The following is a 23,596-nucleotide window of genomic DNA, read 5'->3' on the forward strand; positions in this document are numbered from 1 at the left end:
GCCTGCATCCCCCTGAGCGCTCAGCCTGCCGAGGGGTGGAACCTCCCACAGTGGGCTGGGCTGGGTCCTCCCCCACCAATCAAAACCAAGGAAATGCCTTCTATGCTTGTCCACAGGCCAGTCTGATGGAGGTACTTAGTTCCGCAAGTGAGGTCTTCCCAGGTGTGATGGCGAGGTTAACATCAAACTGACAAAAGATTGCTCTTCCACAATATTGTAGACAACCGTTTGAATTTTAAGGCAAAACTTCTATATGAAAGTTAAAACATATTTTTAAATATTTCTTTAGTTACAGTTAAATGTTTTTAATTTTAATTGATTCTTCTGTTCTGTGAGTTATGGAAATACCTGCGGGCTAGCCTGAGAGTGATTCCGGCTGAGGTAGCACACGGAGGGCCTGGGGTCAACCCCAGCACCACTCAAAGGAAAGCAATACAGTGCTTTATGTTTTAAATGTTTTTTTTAATTAGGTATTTTCTTCATTTACATTTCCAATGCTATCCCAAAAGCCCCCCATACCCTCCCCCCACTCCCCTAACCCACCCACTCCCGCTTCTTGGCCCTGGTGTTCTCCTGTACTGGGGCATATAAAGTTTGCTAAACCAAGGGGCCTCTCTTCCCAATGATGGCCGACTAGGCCATCTTCTGCTACATATGTTTTTAATCAGGTTGCAGTGGTTTGTTTTGTTCATTATATAGACCCGACTGGCCTCAAATTCACAGAGACTTACCTGCCGTTGCCTCCACATACCATCATGCCTGGCTTTATGTTTTAAATGTAATTGACATTAGTAATAAAAATGTAAATCCCGCCATCTTATTTAACATACATACAAGAGCGCAGGAGCTGATGATTCCCGACCAAAGGAACAAGAGTAAGATAATCACCTGAGGGTTAACTATTTGGACTTTTGGACTTTTTTTGCTTTAGATCCAAGCAAGAGATCAAAACAACATCGAAAATTTAAGAGACACCAATGATGCAGCAATGATAAGCCAGATGGATCTCAGAATTAAAAACATGGAATCTCAGCTAGCCACACGGGGAGCTCAGCGACGGCTCCTGGAGGAGGGATGCTTGGACGTCAGCACCGCCATGCAGAAGAGGGTAGCCTGGCCCAGCCCGTGAGAACAGAGCCGGGTGAGCAAGCCAAAGAGAGTCCAGGGAAATAGCAAAGCTCGTTGGTTTGTCTCTGCTGCAGGGTGCAGACCTCACAGCTGACTCGGAGTTGGGAAATGAATGTGCACTTGAACTGCTGTTCGAGGAGGCCTTGGCTTCTTCCCCTTTTCAGTCTGGATTTCTGTGGCCTTTTACCCTCTAATGTTCTCATGTAGCTAACCTGATTAGTACTATAACGCTTTCTAAATATGGCCTTTACTAAACTACTTCTCCATTTTATTAATTGGAATTGTTAACATGTGTAACTATTTGGGGTCTGCTACTTGAAGGGCAATGGACAGGGAATGACAGTCCGTGTCCTGCCCCCCTCCCTCCCCACGCCGCGTGTTCTGACACCAGCAGACTTTCCTGGATTGGGATCTTTGGTATCGTCAGTTGGAGGGTCCCTGTCATTGACAAGTTTTCTAGCTTGGATAAAGACATGCTTATGACACGGGAAAGAAACACACAGAGGAAGGGAAAAGCAATTCACAAAATCATCAAAATAACTCCATGGTTGGCATACAGGTATCAGCGCATAGGTGTCAATGTGCTGTGCCCTTTTCATATTTTCAATCCCCAAAAGACCACCAAGGAGCTGATTGCCATGCAATCCCACTAACGTCTATTACAAGCTCAAGCGTGAGCCACACCGTCTCTGACTCAGCAGAGGAGGAAGGTGACGTCCCGAGCTCTCCCGAGCTTGGCAGGACAAGGTTTTATAGACAATGGTAAGCAAGCAAGGGAGTTTCTAGACTGCTACAATCTGATTGGGGGTCCATTAAGGACTTTTGTTGTCCTTTAACATAATTGGCTATTACTGGAAGTCAAACCATAAACTTAACTTCTACTTTCCTCCTGATTGGTGATTGTTAGAGTGAAATGCCAGGTGCAGGCTTGTAACCTGGAAACTGGTGCCAGGCGCTGGCTTGTTGGGGAGTCATCTGGAAACCGGTGCCAGAAGCTGGCTTGTTGGGGAGTCATCTGGAAACCGGTGCTAGCATCAGTGTTTTAAATCAACAAGTTCAGCCTTAAGTCAGATTCTCTAAGATGGAGCCTGAACTCAGAATCTGATGTCTCAGGTGTATAGGTGTCAGTGTATCGATGTAGGCATATAGGAGTAGGCGTATGCTTTTCACAACCTACCTTAATAAGGGTTACCTTAATAAGGGTTCAACCTCCCCTCTAGGCCACCACCCACCAGACTTAGTGGAAAAGAAAGGCTATTAGGATACAGGGGAAATGGACCTATCTAGTGAACCTGTTTAGAAACAGTTCTTTGGAGCAAATTCAATCTGCATTATTCTTAGTCCAGTCCACCAGCAAACACCAAACACAAATCAGCAGCTGCATTCCAGTGCACTCTGCAAAGACCACACACAAATCAACAATGGCAGTTCAATTCAGAAGACACCTCAAGGCTGGCCAATCTGCCTAAGTCCTCAGAAACAGCAAGAAGCCACAGAAACCTCACAAGAAGTTCTTTAGTGAGTGTCTCTTTATGATGCCACCACAGCTAAGCAGTGAAATATAAGATGAGCCAATATGAGCCTATACTCAACAAAGACTTCCGAGGCAAAGCAAAGCAAACCGATACTCAAGCTGCCACTGTCTGTGGGGTCATAATTATATTCTTTCTAAACATCTGGCCTCTGTTCCTGTTTGCTTTAGCAAAGCATCCTTTTACCTGCGTGCCCCGGCAAAACATCATTTAACACAAGTGACTGTACAAAGAAACTAGAAGTTTCCTCTTCAGGTCAGTGTGAAGGGATGTGTAGACCTACAGGAAAAGCATGCATGCCCCACCCTCAGTGGCTTTAGTACTGTCACAGAACGGGCTCAGGAACCACTATCATTCTCTCTGATCACCAAATCAGCCCATTTCCTCCTCTCCCTAGAGGCTGCCATTCTAAAACAAATGCTCACTCAGTGTCAAACGCTAACTTTATCCCAGTTTCAGGTGGACTGTGCAGATACTTGAAGGGTTTAGGCTCCAGTTGTTGTTGTTGTTTGTTTGTTTGTTTGTTTGTTTTGTCTGTCCTGGCACAGCTGATTACTGTCATCCCCTAACAGTCTCAGGGAAGTCTGGTAACAACCGATTTTCCTGGTGGCTCCTGGGGCAAGTTATTCAGCAGAAAGCCAGCCAACTGCAGAAACCTCTAGGGAACCAGGAAAGGTGATTCCCCCATTCCAGAACCTGGAGTACCAGTCTTGCTGCGACCACTTGGAACGTCACTGTCATGTGGAGCCTGCTGTGGCTGTCATCTTTACGATTTCCTTCTCTTTTATTTAGAGTGTGAGTGTTTTGCCCATACAGATGTTTGAGCACTGTCTCTGTGCCTGGTGCCTGTGGAGGTCAGGGGAGGGTTCCTTGTCCCTTGGATCTAGAAGTGGGGTTGCAGATAGTGGTGAGCCTCCATGTGAGTTCTGGGAATTGCTCTTTACCCTTCAAGCCATCTCTCCAGCCCCAAGAGATATAGTTTTAACTCAGAACACAGCCATGTCCCTCAGAGTCCAGTAGCTCTCTATTGTTAATAGAGGTCTGCTAAAGCTGCAGTTTGCTTTTCCAGAAGAGCAGTAGCGCCACCTATAGTTGCTCAGAACCGTCCAGGCATGTGGGCCTGGGTACCAGATGTTTTCCATGGATATCTCTGTCCAGGCCTGATGCGAGGGTTCCAGAGAAGGAAAGCAAGTGCAGGCAGGGAGACGAAGTCTCTGCCGCGCCTTCCAGGTCTCATGGTAACTCTGAGCTGCTCTGAACTGAGTCGGGTGGGGCTGGGCCCATGAGAGTGAGGACCTCAGGTGGCTCTCTGGGAGAGAAGATCTCTCTTTCCATGTGTTACAGCTCTTGGAACAAAAGACTCAGATGAAGGAGTAGTTCTCGCACACCTTTAATTCCCTGGATAAGATTTATATACAGTTTTAGGGGTGATTCAGGGTTCGACAGCAGGTATCTATCACTGGCTTGAACTGAGAGTTTGGGGGGAACATTATTTGCATGTGAGAAGGCTTGGTGCTGTTAGCTACATGACTGATAGCCACACACCTCTCCTGGGGGTGGGGTGGGACTGTGGGGGCGGTAACTTTGACAGGAGCCAGGGATCCTGGAGACAAGATCAAACGCCCATGTAGGTGGAAATCACCACCCACCGGATCCCACCCGGGTTCAAGACCTCAGCTCAACTGGAGACCAGGGTGTTTGTGTGCAGCCCACTGCCCCACACAGGCAGCTCATTTGGAAACTGGGAATAGAGACTTCCTGGGCAGAGCCTGATGAAATCCTGTAAATCCTGTGGTGACAGCATCTGGGGAGAATGAGAGGGTAACAGGGTCTCCCCGGGGAGCGACATGGCTAAAAACCCAAAACAGTGAGGCCCTAGATGGCTCTGCTGATTCTGCTGATTCAGAAATGCTCCCATAAGTGAGGCAGTTAGTTTTACCACTCACTTCCCACTGCCTATAACCCCGTTCCAGGGGTCGACGCTTCTTCAGGCACCTGCACATAGACTAGCCACATACAAACATATTCATAATTAAAATAGAATCTTACAATTATTTTTTAAGCATGAACTCACCAAGTCCTGCCAGTACTTCCATAATTCATCCAAGTTAGTGGAGGAACGCTCTGCCTTGATCTGCAATGATCAAAAACCATTTGAATAAACCCCGTGAGCAACAATAGCATCCCTGGAGACCCAAGTTTGTCAGTAGGGCATTGTGGGAGCTGAAGAGCCCTAGTGAGAAGTCCTGAGCCAGTGTGTATGTGAGTTGGGGACAATGCCACAGCCATGGAATTCTTGGGCTTCCTGACTGAAAACTAGAAAAAAAAAATCAAGTATACAATTGGACACCATGGGCAGTTGAGTGGATTTCTAGGCATGAGAGGTTACTGCAGAATTTGGACATGTCGTTAAACATGTCCTTCTGAAAGTTTACATCTGTCCCAGAGATCAGAGATATCAGCATGGGTCAGAGAAGCTGGGTTGTATGTATTTTGCAGCACTCAGCAGAGGCTGCAGAGACTGGTCACAGCTGGTCAAAACTGGTCAAAGTTCTGGAATAAACGATGGGTAAAAACTTAGCCATAAATGGAGCATCTGCTCCTCTCCCTCCGAGGCTTAGAGAAAAGAAGAACAGAAGGGAAGACGCCGATCCCAGCACAGAGCTTGGGCTGACTGTTGCACTCCTAAACCCGCGGAACTGACGGCTGAGCCTAAACACCATCATGGGAAGAAGTAGGGGCCTGTGGGATCCTATTCCTCCCTGAGGATTTATACACCATTAACGGTTGATGGAAGGACAAACATCTTCAGCACTGTGGACAATGGTAAGGCACCCATATTCCCATGGGGAAAAAACTCTGAAGAGAGGGCTGCCTGGCAAAGAATGTTAACTGCTCTTTCAAGAGGACCCAGGTTCAATTCCCAGCACCCGCGTGGCAGCTCACAATCACTTCTAACTCCAGTTCCAGGGAATCCAAAACCCTCCCCTGGCCTCTGTGGGAACTGAAAACTCATATGGTACAGTGTTAGATCTGCCCAACCTAGGCATATAGCTTATAATTATAATAATTGGATTGTGTATTTTTATTGGGGTTGGAAATTACAACAGTGCACAGACATGCATAGAGGCAAAAACACCCATACGCTTAAAATAAAAAACAATATAAAACAGAGCCAGGCAGTGGTAGTACACGCCTTTAATCACAGCACTCGGGAGGCAGAGGTAGAGGCAGGCAGATTTCTGAGTTCGAGACCAGCCTGGTCTACAGAGTGAGTTCCAGGACTACACAGAGAAACCCTGTGTAATGGTTTGTATATTCTTGGACCAGGGAGTGGCACCATCTGCACCTGTGACCTGGTTGGAATAGGTGTGTCACTGTGGGTGTGGGCTTAAGACTCTCAACCCAGTTGCCTGGAAGTCAGTCTTCCAATAGCAGCCTTTGGATGAAGACATAGAACTCTTAGCTCTGCCTGTGCCATGCCTGCTTGGAGACTGCCATGCTCCCACCTTTGTTGTATGCCGGTCTGCAATTTACAAGGACTGGGTACACCTGGGAGGTAGGCTGGGGATGAAAAGAGAGAAACTAGACAGTCGAGAGAGAAAATGGAGCCAAGACAAAGGTACTGGTCAAGGCCCGCGATTTTACTCAAAAACTGTGCTTATAAAGGGGGAAGCCCCCCCCCCCCACACACACACCAGTCCATTCTTGGTGTCTGGAGCCAGCCTGCAGGTGACATGCAGGATAGGATGTGCCTCCGGAATATCTCAGGGGCCTCTCAGCAGGTAGCAGTGTCTTGGAGGAGAGCAGTGGCAGGTGACAGAACAACAGAGCCATCTAGGTCGGAAGGCTCCACCCTAGGTAATCTCCTTCTTAGTGGCAGCAAGGTCAAGGTCTGGACCAGCCTGCTTCAGGCTGGGGGAGCCTACAATTCCTCCCTGATTATATAATAAAAATAGCCGGACCGAGGCATAAAATTTATTTATGCTCCATAGTCCTGCCTGGGAGTAAAGGTGGCTGGCGGCCATGCCTGTCTTAGGAATTCTCAGATTTTCCCGAACCATTCAGATCCGTCAAAGAGGTTATATGCAGCTTGTTTGTGTTTATTTTGCACAAACATGGCTCTGTGGTGTATTATTAATAAACCAGGGCCTCTTGGCATATACCTCTGTCTTAGATTGATATGGCTCTGAAATCTAGTTGCCCGTCATTGACTAACTGGCCCTCATAGCACACCTTATTCCCAAATCAGACCAAAGCCACAATATGTATTGAATATGCTTCTTCATATTGATGAATTTCTGCCACCCTCACTTGCTGGAGGCGAGGCTGCACACTTGCTGAAATCAGACTGTGAGGTGTTGACTGACCTGCTTGAAGAACAAAGTTGAGGCAGTGAAAAGCAACAGGATAAAAGCTTCTTTGTGGAAGCCCAGGTACTTTATTCAGTTGCAAATTAGCAACAATCACGCTCAGACTCTGGCCTCCCGAGTGGGGGAGCGGTGTGGGGGAGCTGGTTTTGAGAATTAGCAGAAAGGCCAGAGATTCTCTGAAGGTGGAGGCTGTGCTCCAAATTAACTTTGCTAGGTAATTAAGATTTTTAGCTATCTTCAATAGGAATCTCTAATATTGGAATTATTACTAGACCAGTCCAAGATTGAGATAGAATAAATGGTCACATTGAAGGAAAGAGAAGAATCATTATAACTCTTTCTTAAGACTAATCTTTCTAAGTCAGATTCCACGGTCTTTAACGTTCTATGCCCCATAAGATTAAAAAACTTGAAGCAAGGCACCTTAGCTTGTCCAATCTGGGACAAAGGCAAGCAAAGGTGGGTCAAAACATATACCCAATTCATCTTTCTTGTCACCACAGTCAGGGCACTCAGCGAACTCACAGGTCAGCTTGTCACACGAATCCTTCTGACAGTTGTCATGCTTCTGCAGCATTCTGTGGAGAGAACCTAAGCTTTCCCCTTCCCCCAATAGGGTAGCTGTTCAGGATCAAGCCATATGCCAATAAGTAGATCCTTTTCATCTCACCTAGACATGATTATGTCTAGTTTTAATAAGGCATTTATTAAGTTCTTTGACATCCAAATTTCAAAATTCTTAAAATAAAAATATGATTTAAATAATGTGCATGGGGATATAATTCCTCCCCTTCTTTGTTTTTTAAGAAGCTATAGTTTAATATAAATATAATTTGTCTTTGAGAATTATTGAATTGTTGACAAAAATCTCAAATACTTGACTGTTATAGTCAGTTTTAATATAACATGGGCAGTGAATAATTATACTTTCAGTTGTTTCTCTTGAAGAGCTGTTGTAACTAGAAAGCTTAAAAAGTTATTAATAGTCACATGTGCATAATTTATTTATTAATCAGAAATAAGAGCATTCATTTGCAGCAATTGATTAAGTATAAGTCCTCAAGAATTAACACCATTATGTGGAAACAGGTAAAATCTGAGGACACCAAGAACATTTTTTTTTTTTAATTTGACATGTACATTTAAAAAAAAATTTTTTTTTTTCAGTTTTTCGAGACAGGGTTTCCTCTGTGTAGTCCTGGCTATCCTGGAACTTACTTTGTAGAGCAGGCTGGCCTTGAACTCAGAAATCCACCTGCCTCTGCCTCCCAAGTGCTGGGATTAAAGGCGTGTGCCACCACACCCGGCTTACATTTAAAAATTTTATCAACCTATCTTGAAGATAATGATTATCAATTTTATTTAAAATGATGGTATGCAATAGGCCAAATATCAATATTCTGAAATAACCAATTTAATTGCTGTTTGGAACAAGGAACAGACACTTTGTCAGGTTCTTTCTTTTTTTTTTTTTTTTTTTTTTTTTTAAAGATTTATTTATTATATGTAAGTACATTGTAGCTGTCTTCAGACACTCCAGAAGAGGGAATCAGATCTCGTTACAGATGGTTGTGAGCCACCATGTGGTTGCTGGGATTTGAACTCTGGACCTTCGGAAGAGCAGTCGGGTGCTCTTACCCACTGAGCCATCTCACCAGCCCTGTCAGGTTCTTAAGACACAATTTTTTGTTATATGTTTTCTAAGATATACGAATTTATCTTACAATTCTTTATTAGCACCACAGTAGCCTTAATAAGATGTTAAAACTTTGCTTTGAGGCAAAGAAAGATGATTTTACATTAATGTTTTCTCTTGCCAAAGAATTGCTGTGGCACATTTAATAACCATAACTAAAGTAAGCAGCTAATATTTAATTACCATTGATCATAATTGATAACACTTATAAAAGCTTTCTTTATTTTCTGCAAAGCCTTTTGTTCTTTGGCAGTTAATATGAATCTCACTTGATAGCACCTAACAAGAGCTTAAGTTCTCCTGTGGTGAGTTTAAGGTGAGGTCTTAGCTAATTAACATCTCCTGGAAGCTTTTGAAAATAAAATTTTGAAGCAAATCAATTTCTTTCTCTTAGATTTTCTGTACCACAACTTTATAGCATAACTAAGACCCTAAATATTAAAAAGATATTGCCTCTGAATCTTTCTGGAGCAACAGCTACTCCCCAGAACTTTAAAGCTCATTGTGTGAGAGCAAAGATTTGAAGTAAACTTCCCTTGAGAGGCATTAGCTAATAAAATACTTTCCACTTAGGAAACAATATACACTGAAAGAGTCAAACTCTTAGCTTCTTGTATAGAAGCAGAGACAATAAAAATTTTTCTTACATAATGTAAAGAGGCAAAATTTTCCAATGATTACCAGTTCACTAGAAGTGAACCCTTTACCATGCAAGAGAAAAAACGAACCTTTAAACCTATAATAACTTTACATTAAGTAGGCAAGCCAGATTGTAAGTTCTACAGTCTGACTGACCCTTTATAAATTTGGAATTTGAACTGTATTTAGAACAACATCTGGATAGATCTGTAACAGTGTTCTTTTAGCTAAAAGGGATTTTCCCTGAAGGCAGGGAGGGGTGAGGTCCCAAGATCTTCCTTAGCCAAGGTTTTCTAGCGAGACAAAAGAAACTTCACACAAACTTCCCCGAGGCTGCTCCGAACTTTGCATTAACTCAAACATAAATTTTTTTTTTTTTAATCTGAGCATTTTGGCCCTCCTGCAATGAGGACAGATTCTGGGGGAACAATTCAACTGTCTATGCTTCTAATTTTGGATAGTCTTTCTTAAGATGACTTATAGTTAAAACTTTATAACTTTGGTGCTGTAAAAAAAAAAATTGCCTGTACTGTAGTCTCCTGCCGGGCAGCAACCATAGCCAAAATCTACTGTCTGAGGGTCTAATTTATGTACAAAAACAAACATATCTAGATAACTCTGTCTTAGTTTTGTAGCGCTCTCATAAGACGATTACTCTTGTAATAATCTTAATTAACAATATATGGGTGAGTTTAAAATCTTAAGCTTGTGATCAAACTGCAAGCTACAGTCAATGGAACACTAGCAATTTAAACCATAATTTTCAAGTTTCTTTTGCAACGTTAGAATATCTACAACCTTGGGAAAGCAAAACCCAATTTCAAAACAATTTATCACCTTAGAATCAATGTTAGAAACATCACTATCACGTTACGAAATTTGGCTGTCAGTTTATACCTATGAATGTATGACAGTGCAAATTTTAATGCTTTATTAAAGAGACATTGTTTTAAATCTTATCTTTAATTCTACCTTCTAGGATAAGAATCACTTTAAATATTATCTCAACTAGAAGCATCCCTAAGAGGCCTAGTTTTTTGGCTTGCATTACACCACATGTTTGAAAGACTCGAAACCTGAGCTACCAATTTAACGCTAACTTTCTAGTAACCAGTGTTACACCTTTTTGATCATACCCAATAACTTATAAGCTAATACTCTATGATGAAGACACGCAGAGCATATTATACCTCCTCTAAGACCAGTAAAAAACCAAATAAAGCAGCTACACAAGTCTTATAAATTTAGACCAATCAAAGAATTTTACCTTTTATAGCTATAATTATAAGATAAAAAAAAGTGCTTTGTCATTTGCTAAACACAATAATCACGATTGCAGAGAATTTTCTAGGAAGGAACCAACTATCAGCTTTTTTGAAAACTAAGAAGCTGCAGACTCCCTTTCTTTTTTTTTTTTTTTTTTTTTTTTTTTGGTTTTTCGAGACAGGGTTTCTCTGTGTAGCCCTGGTTGTCCAGGCTGGCCTCGAACTCAGAAATCCGCTTGCCTCTGCCTCCCAAATGCTGGGATTAAAGGCGTGCGCCACCACGCCCGGCTCTCCCTTTCTTTGAAAGCAGCTTTTCCAGCAGTGGCTCCCCTGCTGTCCCTGATCCTTGGCTAAAGGGTGTGGCCACTCTCGGGCTTTGCTGAACCAGCAGATAAAGTCTTAGCCATTTTTATTTTCCAACATGAAACACAGAACATTCAGTCATTCAGACAACTAGACAAAACACACATGGATTGACACATAAACGGATTTGGTGCACCAGACATTAGACAACACCAAGAGGGCAGAGAACTTCTGCTGTAGAGCCAGAGAGAAATAAGCAGGGTGTCCCCCGATTTTCTCTCTGTTTCTGGGAGAATTTCAAAATCCATTTTCCTTTATTTTATTTTATTATCTTAAACCCTATTCCTCTAGCCTGATGCAGTTTCGTTATTTTAAACCCTATTCTTCTCACCTGAAGCAGCTTTTAAAAGCTGCGGACAACCTCCTGATTGAGTTTCTAGTTCTGATAATTTGCTGCTAAACCTAAGTGGAAACCAGCGTTGGGTTAGCACTGTTCCAAACTTAGCCCGTATCCTTTCGCACCTCCAGCAACACTTTCATACATACCTGTTGCTCACCGTGCCCGATACGATCCGGTCCTCTGATTCTTTCCTTCCCATGGAGCTCCACACCAAGCAGCGTTCCCGCAGTGTTTTCCCACCATTCCCAATGTTTCCCGTTTGTTGCTGTTCAGGGCACCAATCTGATGTATGCCGGCCCGTAAAGGTGCTGATCAAGGCCTGAAATTTTACTCAGAAACTGTGCTTATAAAGGGGGAAGCCCCCCCCCCCCAACACACACACACACCAGTCCATTCTTGGTGTCTGGAGCCAGCCTGCTGGTGACATGCAGGATAGGATGTGCCTCCGGAATATCTCAGGGGCCTCTCAGCAGGTAGCAGTGTTTGGAGGAGAGCAGTGGCAGGTGACAGAACAACAGAGCCATCTAGGTCGGAAGGCTCCACCCTAGGTAATCTCCTTCTTAGTGGCAGCAAGGTCAAAGTCGGGACCAGCCTGCTTCAGGCTGGGGGAGCCTACACTTCTTGGTGATAATGGACTGAACCTCTGAACCTATAAGCCAGTCCCAAGTAAATGGTTTTTTATAAGACTTGCCTTGGTCATGGTGTCTGTTCACAGCACTAAAACCCTAACTAAGACACTCTGTCTCGAAAAAACAAACAAACAAACAAACAAAATAAAACAAAAACACAAAAACCAATCAGCCACCAACAGGAAGAACAAGAAACTAAAAGTTATCCCCACATCAGGAGTTCCTTCTTTATTACTACCAGATGCTTCCAGGTTTCAGTTTAGCTTGTCCTTCTGCCGAGCTATGGCAGCGTCGTCCTCAGCATAAACTCACCATATTGATCATCTCTCCCCTTGTACATCTCTCTTACCAAAGAAAGGAATTTTGAATTCCCACATTAGTTTATTATGAATTCAAACCCATGTTTGACTCCCCTGAAACCACTCAGTGGGCACCTATGGTGTACAGTATTAGCTGTGCATATCTTTGCACCTATATCCCAAAGACTGTGTAGAAGTATCAAAAAAACATCCTTGTATTTATTAGCCAGAGTTTTCTAGAGGAACAGAACCCCTAGAACAAATCTCTATTGGATTAATTCAGTGTGGTCTGAGAGGTCCAACAATGGCTGCCTCACACCAGAAAGGCCAAGGATCTAGTAGCTGCTCAGTCCATGAGGACGTGCCTCAGTAGCTCAGTCCGTGAGGATGTGCCTCGGTAGCTCAGTCCCTGAGGACATGCCTCGGTAGTTACAATGTGGGCAGAGGCCCCAAGTGGAGGCTTTCTGGGAGCTGCTGATCTTCGTTCAACCTTAGAAGCCTGAAGAAATGGGTCCGATATCAGTGACAGAATGCAACAGGGTAGGTATGCTTGCCAATGAGAGCGAGGGCAAATGGCAATCAGCCAAGTGTCCTTCTGACTCCTATCTGGATTGCCACAGAAAGTTGCCACCCACATTTGGGGGTGGGGGTGGGGGTCTCCCCACTTCCAGTAGTATGATCAAGAACATCCCTCACAGGTGTGCCTTTTAGTTGATTCCTGGCCTGGTCATGCTGACAGCCCACATGAAATACTAAAGACAAAGCATCAGGATTAACTCCCTGAGAAGCAACTGAACAGACAATGTGAGCCGCCTTGCTTTTCTATGTGTGTTTATAAAGTTCTTCAAGAAAGCATGGGCGGGGGGGGGGGGTATGGGGGACCTTTGGGATAGCATTGAAAATGTAAACGAGGAAAATACCTAATTAAAAAAGAAAGAAAGAAAGAAAGAAAGCATGGGCAGATTACAGTGTTTTGTAGATATTTGTTCAACATCTTATCACAGAAGCAGCCTGGTTTTAGCCAGAATGGATTCAAGATAAGCACTGTATATTCTGAATCATATGATTACTCATAATTACTGTATTTGTTTCCAGAGGTGGTTCTATAAATGCTACTGAAAATGTGTAAATTCATAATGTCCTGCATATTAATAATAAAGTTTTGAGATTGTGCCTTAGAGCTTCAATGCTGTGAAGAGACACCATAACCAAGGCAACTTTTATAAAGGCAAACATTTACTTGGAGCTGGCTAGTTTCAGAGAGTCAGTCCATTATCATGATGGCAGGAAGCATGGCAGCGTCCGGGCATATAGGCTGCTGGAAAGGACCTGAGAGTTCTACATCTTGACTGGCTCTTCTGCAGACAGCCATGAGGAAGGTCTCTTCCACACTGGGTGGAGCATAGGACCCAAAAGCCCACTCCCATAGTGACACACTTCCTCCAACAAGAGCACACCTATTCTAAAAAGGACATACCTCCTAGTAGTATCACTATGAGCAAGCGCACCACCTATCCTGTTGCATTCCTTCACTGACATCAGACCCATCTCTCTCAGGCTTCCAAGGTCAACTGAAGATCAGCAGCTCCCAGAAAGCCTCCACTTGGGGCCTAGTAGTGTCATTTCCTCCAACAAGAACACACTTATTCCAATGCACACAGGCAAAACAAATGTGTAAAATACAAATGTCTTAAGATACTTTAAATTTTTTATCATAGACATGTTTGGTTTTGAGTCTCTATCTTGTATTTGGATATTCTGCCTTTTAGGGAAATTGCCACACCCACTCCAGTAAAGACTGTGTGACAAGGCCAAAAGCTTGGATACAGTCAAGGAAACTCAGTCTCCTGGAACCTTGGCACAGATGCTCCAAACCTGTCCCAGCGTTAGTCAGTGAATGGGTCTGTGTGCTTTCTTTCAATATTGTTTTATTATAGGTGCCTCTAAGAAATGATTTTACTAATACCTAAATCAAATTGAACTTTGCTTCCGGGCCTTCACCAATGTCCTAGGCAGTCCTTGAGCTGACCCTGGGCTTGGAATTTCGTAAGAATGTTATTCATCCAGACGAAATGCCCCAGTGTTGACAGTAATCAGGCATCTCAGTTTGCCGGATAGGAGCTAGCATTCTCAGTCTAGTTCAAAATAGTAAACTTAGAATTCCCATTGCAGAAATGAATGGCAGCCTACATCACATTAGGGGGAAGTAAAGTATTGTATTATTCATGAAAGGGTTAGTAGAACAGAATTCCCCTGGCCCAAAGGAACAGCATAAGTAGGTATTTACTAAGGGACCCCTGCTGGTGGGCTTAACAATACACTAACATTGCATCAGACCTTTCACCTGGCTCCTGTGAATAGCTGACTTTAAATAGGGCTATTCCTATCTCAGTTGAAAACACTGCCTGGCTCCTGTCAGCTTTTTATTGTATGCATTCTTTGTTTTGTGTGAAGAACCATTATGCATCTCAATGTACCTTGGCTGAAATATCACCTAGCTTTCTTGTTTTTCTTCTGTATTGTAAGTCTGGCGTTCGCTTTGAGAAATTACAATCAGATACAGCACTCTCTCTCTGGTGTCTGTGTCTGTTTTGTCATCCTCCAACTCCTTGCTCACCTCTATGGGTATCCTGGTTCCCCCACAGGTTGAAGGACCGACTGAGCCCAGTCCGTGGCAGGAATTACCCTGTTTTATCTGTGCTGAAAAATGTTGATATAGATTATTCATAGTATCCTGTCTTATCCTTAAATTTTTAAAGCTTTGTGTTTTGCCTATGCGTATGTTTATTCGCCATGTGACAAAGTACCTGCAGAGGCCAGAGAGGGCACTGGATTCCCTGGAACTAGAGTTACAGATGGTTGTGAGGTGCCTTGTGAGTGGTGGAACTGAACCCTGGTCCTTAATAAAAAGCAACGAATGCTCTTAATGGGAGCCATCAGTTCAGCCCTTGTGTAATAAGTACTGACCAATATTTTGTTGATTTTTCTGATAGACCCTTGCTGTATAGCCTGGAACTTGCTACTTAACCTAGGCCAGCCTCAAAGTGCAGTCCTCCCCCTACTGTACAGCACTGGACAAGACATCCAGCCAGGCTCAGCACTTCCTATTTTTCCTTTTTTTTTTTTAGATTGATCTATTTTATATGAGTACACTATAACTGTCCTCAGACACACCAGAAAAGGGCATCAGATCCCATTATAGATGGTTGTGAGCCACCATGTGGTTGCTGAGAATTGAACTCAGGACCTCTGGAAGAGCAGTCAGTGCTCTTAACTGCTGAGCCAGCTCTCCAGCACCCATTTCCTTTGTTTGTTTGTTTTTTCAAGACAGGGTTTCTCTGTATAGCCCTGGCTGTCCTGGAACTCACTCTGTAGACTAGGCTGGCCTTGAACTCAGAAACCCACCTGCCTCTGCCTCCTGAGTGCTGGGATTAAAGGTGTGTACCACCATTGCCTGGCTCCCCACCCCCCACCTCCCCATTTTCTTAAGGTACTTCCACTGTTGATTTCCTGTTGAATGTTTAATTCATTTACAAAAGCTAACTGTAACTCCAGCTCCAGGAATATCCAATGCCTTCTACTCATGTGCACACACACACACACACACACATACACACACACACAGACCCATCCACAGACAGACCCACCCACGCATAATTAAAAATAAAATCTTTAAAAGAGACCAAGAGAGGCCAGGCGGTGGTGGCACACGCCTTTAATCCCAGCACCCAGAGGCAGGCGGGTCTCTGAGTTCCAGTCCAGCCTGGTCTACAAAGTGAGTTCCATGACAGCCAGGGCTATAGAGAGAAACCCTGTCTCAAAAAAAAAAGAAAGAGAGAGAGACCCAGAGGGACAAAACATGATCAGGGTTTTATTCAACAGCAGCTTGGAGCTGACGCCTCCACCTCAGAGAACAGGCATTTGGTCTCCTGCACCTCTGTGACCTTGTAGGCTCTACTGGAGAAAAGTGCACTTTTTATATGTACTTGTACACGACCTTGGAGGGCACAGTTTGCAGGTGGAGTCGCACAGGACACTTGTAAAAGTGTGACAACAGAGTCTCACTGTAGCCCACGAGGAAGTAGAATTTGTGTGCTGGCAGCTGCCTGAGGACCAGGGCACAGATGTCCACTTGGTTGGCCCGGCGCTTCAGAACAATCTGGTCAGCCAGGCAGCCGGGAAAGGTGCCCATCATAAACTTTCGAAGGAAAACATCCTCCAGGGTTCTCTCTGCAGCATGATCTTCTCCATCCAGGTTACCTAAAGAGGACAACACACAAGCAATCGTCAGCCAAGGGAGCTGTGCAGACCCCAGACCTGACATGGAACAGGCCTGGGCACGCTAACGGAATAGGAAAACATTCTAAAATCCAAAGCGCAGGGATGGCAAGACGGCTTAGCAGGTAAGCGTGCTTAGTGTAAACACCTGCCAATCTTGGGTCAACCCCGAAGTACACCTTAGAAGCCAGATTTACTTCCCCTGTTGTAGCTGCCTTTGAGTCATCTCATTAAACCCTCAGTCCACAGCTCCTCACACAAAAGCCAGAAGCAGTGGCACACACCAGTCAGCCTAGCACTCTTACAACGAGATGACGGAGAACTGCCCAGGAAGTTCAAGAGATGCCTGGAGTCCAAACCACAGCAGACACGAGAAAGAGAGAGGCCTTGTCTCAACAAGGTGGTGTGGAGACAACTGCCTCAGAAAGTCGCCCTCTTCTGACCCCCACAGATGTACCATGCACACATGCACATACACTTGCACACAGTAGTAATTTAAATAAAATCCAAAGTGCCACATAGTCACAATATTTTTTAATCGAGAGATTAATAAATAACTAATTTTGCCTGTCCTTCTCTTTAAAGGCACTGCTAATGTATAAGGCTGACTCATTAATATGAGTTATAACTCAGGCCCAAGGAAAGATTAACAAGGGCTAGAGAGATGGCTCATCGGGTAAGAGCACTGACTGCTCTTCCAAAGGTCCTGAGTTCAAATCCCAGCAACCACATGGTGGCTCACAACCATCTGTAATGAGATCTGATGCCCTCTTCTGGTGTGTCTGAAGACAGCTCCAGTGTATTCATATAAATAAAAAAAATAAACAAATAAAAATAAAAATTGAAAAAAAAAGGAAAGATTAACAAAATTTTCTCCGTACGCAGGTCAGTCTTCTTGAGCTCACAGACACTGGACAGCATCCCAGGACCACACAAAGTGCCATGTCCCCAACACAAAGGCACAGTAATGATTGAAATACGGCTCTGAACTTCCAAAAGGGCACATTTTACAATATAAGCTTGTTCTACCTCGGCTGGGGGCCTTGTTCTGCCCACCTCCCTGAGTGACCTTGAATGACTTGGAGGTTACAGATAAATTTTAATCATACATTGTAAGCATATGCAAGGGTTGAGGGGTTGAGCAGACAGCAGGGTGGGTATAGTGTCTGCCCTGCAAACCTGAGACGGACCTGAACCTGGAGGCCCAGAGCTCAGGACAGTGGTAACAGCATCTGCAACCCCCACGCTCCCACCGTGAGATGCAGCCAGAGGCAGGACAGTCTCCAGACCTTTGTATGCCAACTACCCTGGCACACAAAGGTGGTGACAAGAAAGAGACCCTGCTTCAAACAAGATGAAGGCAAGGACTGGCCTAAGGCGGTCATACACGGACACCTGCACTCACACGTGAGCATGCACATACAAATGTGGATAGACAATTTATTGTCCGGGAGTCAAAACTCCAGCATCACTGAAAGATAAACAGGCAGGTGACAGGTGCACACCTATACTCGCAGCACTGAGAAAAATGAGGCTGGCGTGTGAGAGTTCCAGCGCAGCCTGAGGTACACTGCCACACTCTCTTAAAGATGGTTCAGCAGGCAAGGGTGCTTGCTTGATCCCTGGGGCCCCATATGGTAGGAGAGGGCTGACTCAGACAAACTGAACACATCCATACATATACACACACAACATGCATACTGAAATGGAAATGAACAAGAAAAATACAAAATAGGAAGTAGGGGGAGAAAAAAAAAGCCTAAAAATACGGGTTCTGTGAGCCATGAAGACTGTAGCACATTCCTGCAGTTTTGTACTTGGGTGAACACCGCATTACATAGGGCACACTCTTCCAGGTCTAGGATCCTATGTAGACTTCACTACCGCATCGCCTCCGGGCTATTACACATCTGTAAATTATGGCTTGCCAAAAAAGCACTGTCAAACCTTGTTTGTAAGCATGCAAATACTGTTCTATGGAGGCTCAAATGAGACTTTAGCAAGAAATATTCAAATTCCTTTCAATATGCAAGAATTCCTTTCTTTCACCATCCTAATATGCCCATCACTCATATGTTCTGTTGTCGGTAACATGTACAGTGTGTGTGCAGGCTTGCTCCCTTGACAGACGCATGGAGAAGACCAGGGGTTAACAGCCAATGTTTTTCCTCTATCACTATTTGCTGCTCGTTTATTTTCTAGCAAAACAGCTGCTCTTCCAAGACTGGCTGGCCAGTGACCCCCAAGAACCAAATATCTCCTTCACCCTCACACCCCTTGAGCTGTGGCACCAAGTGCTCATTTAGGAGCTAGGCTGCACCCTCATGCTAGAGCGGCACAGCATTTAGCAATCTTTCCAGTCCCCTAACTAAATGTGACAGGGTCTCAGTAAGTAACCTTACCTGGCCTTAAACTCAAGATCGGCCTCCCGAGCGCGTTCGCCGTCACGCCCGGCCTCCCACCCAAAAGTTCGGCTCTTTGCCTTGAAGAGTACGTTCAAGAGTGACCCGTGCCACCAGGGTGGCAGTCCTTCCCAGGCGCCCTCACCTGTGTGCAGCGACAGCCAGCCCTTTCGGTGTGCGATGTAGTGCGGGGCGTGCGCCTCCTCGTAGCTCACCGGCTTGTTCCCCTTGGCCACGCGGACTCGCGCCGCCCGATTCTAGGAGCGAAGGTGCGGTCACGGGGAGACCCAGCCCAGCCGCCCTCGCGGCCCCCAGACCCGGCCGCCGCACTCACCTTGGCGCAGACCGCGGAGGTGTGCAGGGTGCGCCAGGCGCCAGGCAGCTCCCGGCTGCAGGCCAGCACCTGCGGAGAGGCGGGGAGTGAGCGGACACCGGATGGCGCCCCAGCCCTCCCGCCCGCGGCCCACTCACCCGCTGCCCTAGCCCGCGCACCGACGCGGACCACGCCATCTTGGGCCGGCGCGACCCGGGACGCGTCAGTGCGCAGCCGCAGGAAGGCGGGGCCTCAGAGCAGGAACTAACGGGAACACGGGCGGGGGCGGGGCGTGGCGAGGGAGAGGGCGTGGCGTGGGTCGGAGTGTGGGACGTCCTGCAATTTTCCTGATACTGTCAGCTAGTCCTTGGTCGGACCTGGTGTTGGGTTTTAAATGCGAAAATTTGGTGATATAAAACTGAGGTGTGGGGCTGGTGAGATGGCTCAGTGGGTTAGAGCACCCGACTGCTCTTCCGAAGGTCCAGAGTTCAAATCCCAGCAACCACATGGTGGCTCACAACCATCCCTAACGAGATCTGACTCCCTCTTCTGGAGTGTCTGAAGACAGCTACAATGTACTTACATATAATAAATAAATAAATCTTTAAAAAAAAAAAAAAAAAAAAAAAAAAAAAACAAAACTGAGGTGTAGCTGGACATGGTGGCGCACGCCTTTAATCCCCGCACTCGGGTGGCCGAGGCAGGTGGGTCTCTGAATTCCAGCCTAGTCCGGTCTACAAAGCGAGTTCCTGGAGAGTCTGAGTTACAGAGAGAAACCCGTTCTGGCAAAACAGAACAAACAAACAAAAGCCATGAAGTTTTTATCCTCATAGAGAGGTGGTAGAAACAGCTTCAATGTCCTCTAGAGAATTGAAGAGAAAACGCGCCGGCCCTCAGGCCCCGCTGTTCCGTGCTTGTGCTCCTACCTGAGACCGCGTACTCTCCAGGAATATCCAATATGACAGCGTCAGCCTCCTTTGGGCTGGGAATAGTCATTTGCCTTCATGCTGAGCAGATCCCAGAAAAGGGGTTGCTGGGTTGGCTCCTAATCATTTAAAGTAAAGAGGCAGTGTGTTGAGGGTCTATTTCTGCGGTGGAGCCACCCAAGGAAGAAAATTTTAAATGGCAAGGAAATTTATGAGGCTAGAGCAATGTCGTTGTAATTATTATTGAGTAATTATTAATGGCAAGGGGGGAATAGAATCGTGAAGAACTCACTCTACTAAAGAAAGCACATGGACTCTAGAGTCTGACTCTCATTATAACAAAATATTGAATGAAGGGATTTTTTGTTTTGCTTTGGTTTTTTGTTTTGGGGGACTGTTTTGTTTTGTTTGTTTTTGTTTTTGAGACAAGGGCTCTCTGTGTAACAAATTCTGGACTCAATTTATAGACCAGGCTGGCCTCAAAGTCACAAAGATCCACCTTTTCTGCCTCTGAAGTGCTGGGATGAGGGGTGTGCCACCACACCTGGCTGGGAACTCCTTCAAAGCATCCATGGGAGTGGACACTTACACTCTAATGTCAGTGCTTGGAAGGCAGAGGCAGATGGATCTTTTATCAGTTCAAGGTCTACATATGGAGCTCCAGGCTCCAAGGCTACAGAGTAAATAAACCCTGTCTCAAAATAAAAGACCATGACCAGGAACTAACTGGTCATTCTTAGAAATAAGTCAACTCCTAGACAAATGCGTACAGGTTCTCTGGATAAAATTGTCATTCTTCCCTTGTTCACGGAGAGGGCGTTGCTTTGGAAATAACCCCAGTGCTTCCTGCCTGCGGCAGGCAATACTGTTTTCAAGACAAGATCTGATGGATCCCAAACTGACCTAGAAGTGTACCACAAACTAACTTTGAACTCCTGATGCTCTGATCTGCTGAGGTATGTGCCACCTTGTCTGCCATAGGTCATCAGTCTTTCTCCACTCGTGTCTTGGCTAGATTTGCTTTGATTTTGCACTTACCAAGAGGCAAACCTGTTATATTTGTACAGTTGAGCGCTGGTTCCATTATCCATTATGTAGACATGAAACATCTCACCCACAGAGCTAATGAGATAGCTCAGCTGATAAAGAACTTGCTGCCCAAGCCTGTTGCCTGAGTTCTGTCCCCAGAGCCCTTGTAAAGGTGGAAGGAGAGGACCACCCTATGATGGTTTAAATGAGAATGACCCCATCAGGCTCCAGATGGAGAAGCTCTCTCTCTCTCTCTCTCACTCACACACACACACACACACACACACACACACACACACACCTTAAGGAAAGTAACCACTTCTTATAGCTATTAGGATGAAGGCATTTAATAGTCAGGCATGGTGACTCACTCCTATAATCCTATAAGCACTTGGGAGGCTGAGGCAGGAGGACTGCTTTGAGTTCAAGGCCAGGCAGAACTACAGAGTTCCAGGCTATACTGACTTATTGAGAGACCCTGTCTCAAAAAACAAAAAACAGAAGACAGCAATTAAGGAATGGCAGCGGGTCTATCAGCCTGAATGGTGCAAAGTTGCTGACTTTGGCTGTATGGGATATGCGTGGGTGAGCTACTGGTATTTGCACTCCATGTTTCCTGAGGGAGAAATATTAGACTTATAGAGGGAAATGGAAACAGGGCTGCTAGCTGGTTGGTGCCTGCACAGACAGCAAGGCCGAGGCCTCCACTTATGTTTCTAAAGTCAAATTCCTTTGGCCACGTGAATCTGGGTCCTTCCTCTGGACCTCAACGGGAATGTTCTATTTTTAATTTTTAGACTACAGCCTCCAACTGTTCCAAATTGTCGATAACTTATAGAGATGTGACCTTTTCAAAATCCATAGTTTTTTACAAATGTAAAGTCTTTTACTTTTCCCCAAATAATCCTTTTAAGCTATTTTTAAATTTCTCATAAAATATTACAATTTTATAGTTTGACAAATTACATAAATTTGCTCTATCGTGGAAAGAGATGTGGTCCTGCAGCATCTGAACTATCCAGGTCGAAACTTGAACCCACTTCCTAGCTGTGCAAAAGCAATGTCAACCTCCCTGTGTCCAGGCCCCCTCATCTGTAAAATGGGGACAGTAATGGTTTCTGGGGATGAGGGTGTAGCTTGGTGTTAGGGCACAAGCATACGGCTTTGGGCACCATCCATGACAACTCGCACCTTATCACCACAGAGAAGTTACACGCCTTCTGTGTTTGTTTGGCTGCTTGGTGGGGTCTTACTGTTTCTTTCACTTGGTTTTGCTTTATTGGACCTCTGAAGCAGAGAGTAGGAAGAACAGACCCTTTGGCTGCTCTTGAACCTCATAAAGGTGATGTGACAAAGTCATACATTCTCCTCCCACAGTAGGAGCTGGCTACATGAGCCGGCATGAAGACTGTGCTTGGAGTTTGTTCCCCCTCCCCAGGCATCAGGCATTAGCACAATCAAATGTGTTCTCTCTAGTCAAGCCATGATGCTGGGGGGGGGGTGGCTCTTCCTCAGTCACCCCTCACCATATTCACTTAAGCATGGTCTCTGAGAACCTCTACAGAGCTCATAAATTCAGTTAGTCTAGCTGGCCAGTTTGCTTCAGAGGTCCTGTCTCCTCTTTTTTTTTGTTTTTGTTTTTTTCCAGACTGTACAGCTCTGACTAGCCTGGCATGTGCTACAAAAACCACCCGCCTCTGCCTCCCAAGTGCTGAGATTAAAGGCGTGCATGCATGGCCACAGGCAGGCCTGTCTCCCTCCCCTAAGCGATGCGATTACAGGTCTTTATGTGCATAGTAGGCTTCCCAATTCTGATCCTCACACACAGCCATTCCCCCAGCCCAGCCAGGGAAAGTTCCACTTTTAACATTTACTTTTGTCTATGTGTGTCTGTGATTCTAGGCCAGATGTGTGCACGCGCCTGTGGAAGCCAGAAGAGGGTCCTTTGCAAGAGCAATGTGCTCTAACCCCGAGCCATTCCCCAGCTCCACGGGAACTTTTTAAAGGGAGACATTTTTCCTACAGCGTGCACTTGTTTCAATGCACTGTTCCTTCATGCTAAGGCAGTATCACCACTGCCTTATCCCATCCCGTCATTATAGATGAGACCCCAGCGGCTCTGGATTCACAGAGTAGCTGGGCTCAGGCCTCATTCACAGCACAAACTTGTCCTACTTCTGGGGTCCTGCACCACTTTTGATAGGGTGAAGGTTCAGAACCATGTTGGGATGAAGGAGGGGTCCCAGCTTCTGTGGCTCGGTGACTGCAAGGTGTGGAGCAGCTTTAGCCAGGAGCCACATAAAAATGGCCACGGCACCCCACCACCCAGGCCCAGTGCCGAGCCTGAGGTATGTATTGCTTTCTCACATGCATTCTTATTCTTC

The 23,596-nt window shown here is 45.2% G+C and overlaps 2 protein-coding genes across 3 annotated transcripts in view; one reads left to right on the forward strand and one right to left on the reverse strand.

The window, feature by feature from the left end:
• Positions 1 to 1,409, forward strand: part of Ankrd36 (ankyrin repeat domain 36) — a 119,938-nt gene extending 118,529 nt beyond the window's left edge. Inside the window, exon 27 of the mRNA NM_023816.3 lies at positions 932 to 1,409. Coding sequence (NP_076305.2) covers positions 932 to 1,129 — 198 coding nt within the window. The 3' untranslated portion in view covers positions 1,130 to 1,409. The remainder of the gene's footprint in view (positions 1 to 931) is intronic.
• A 14,364-nt stretch (positions 1,410 to 15,773) lies between these two features.
• Mrps24 (mitochondrial ribosomal protein S24) lies at positions 15,774 to 19,493 on the reverse strand. 2 transcript variants are annotated; one of them, NM_001362871.1, is made up of 4 exons: positions 19,437 to 19,493; positions 19,279 to 19,347; positions 19,090 to 19,201; positions 15,774 to 16,524 (listed from the first exon to the last, which is right to left on the reverse strand). In NM_001362871.1, the coding sequence occupies exons 1-4, from the start codon at positions 19,452 to 19,454 to the stop codon at positions 16,241 to 16,243; spliced, it is 483 nt and encodes a 160-aa protein (NP_001349800.1). In that variant the 5' UTR covers positions 19,455 to 19,493; the 3' UTR covers positions 15,774 to 16,240. The 2 variants fall into 2 exon arrangements, with proteins under 2 accessions (NP_001349800.1, NP_080356.1); NM_026080.3 differs by having other exon boundaries at positions 19,416 to 19,493.
• Between the last annotated feature and the right edge of the window lie 4,103 nt (positions 19,494 to 23,596).

The sequence above is a fragment of the Mus musculus genome, chromosome 11 (assembly GCF_000001635.26).
Source record: "Mus musculus strain C57BL/6J chromosome 11, GRCm38.p6 C57BL/6J".
Lineage (NCBI taxonomy): Eukaryota > Metazoa > Chordata > Mammalia > Rodentia > Muridae > Mus > Mus musculus.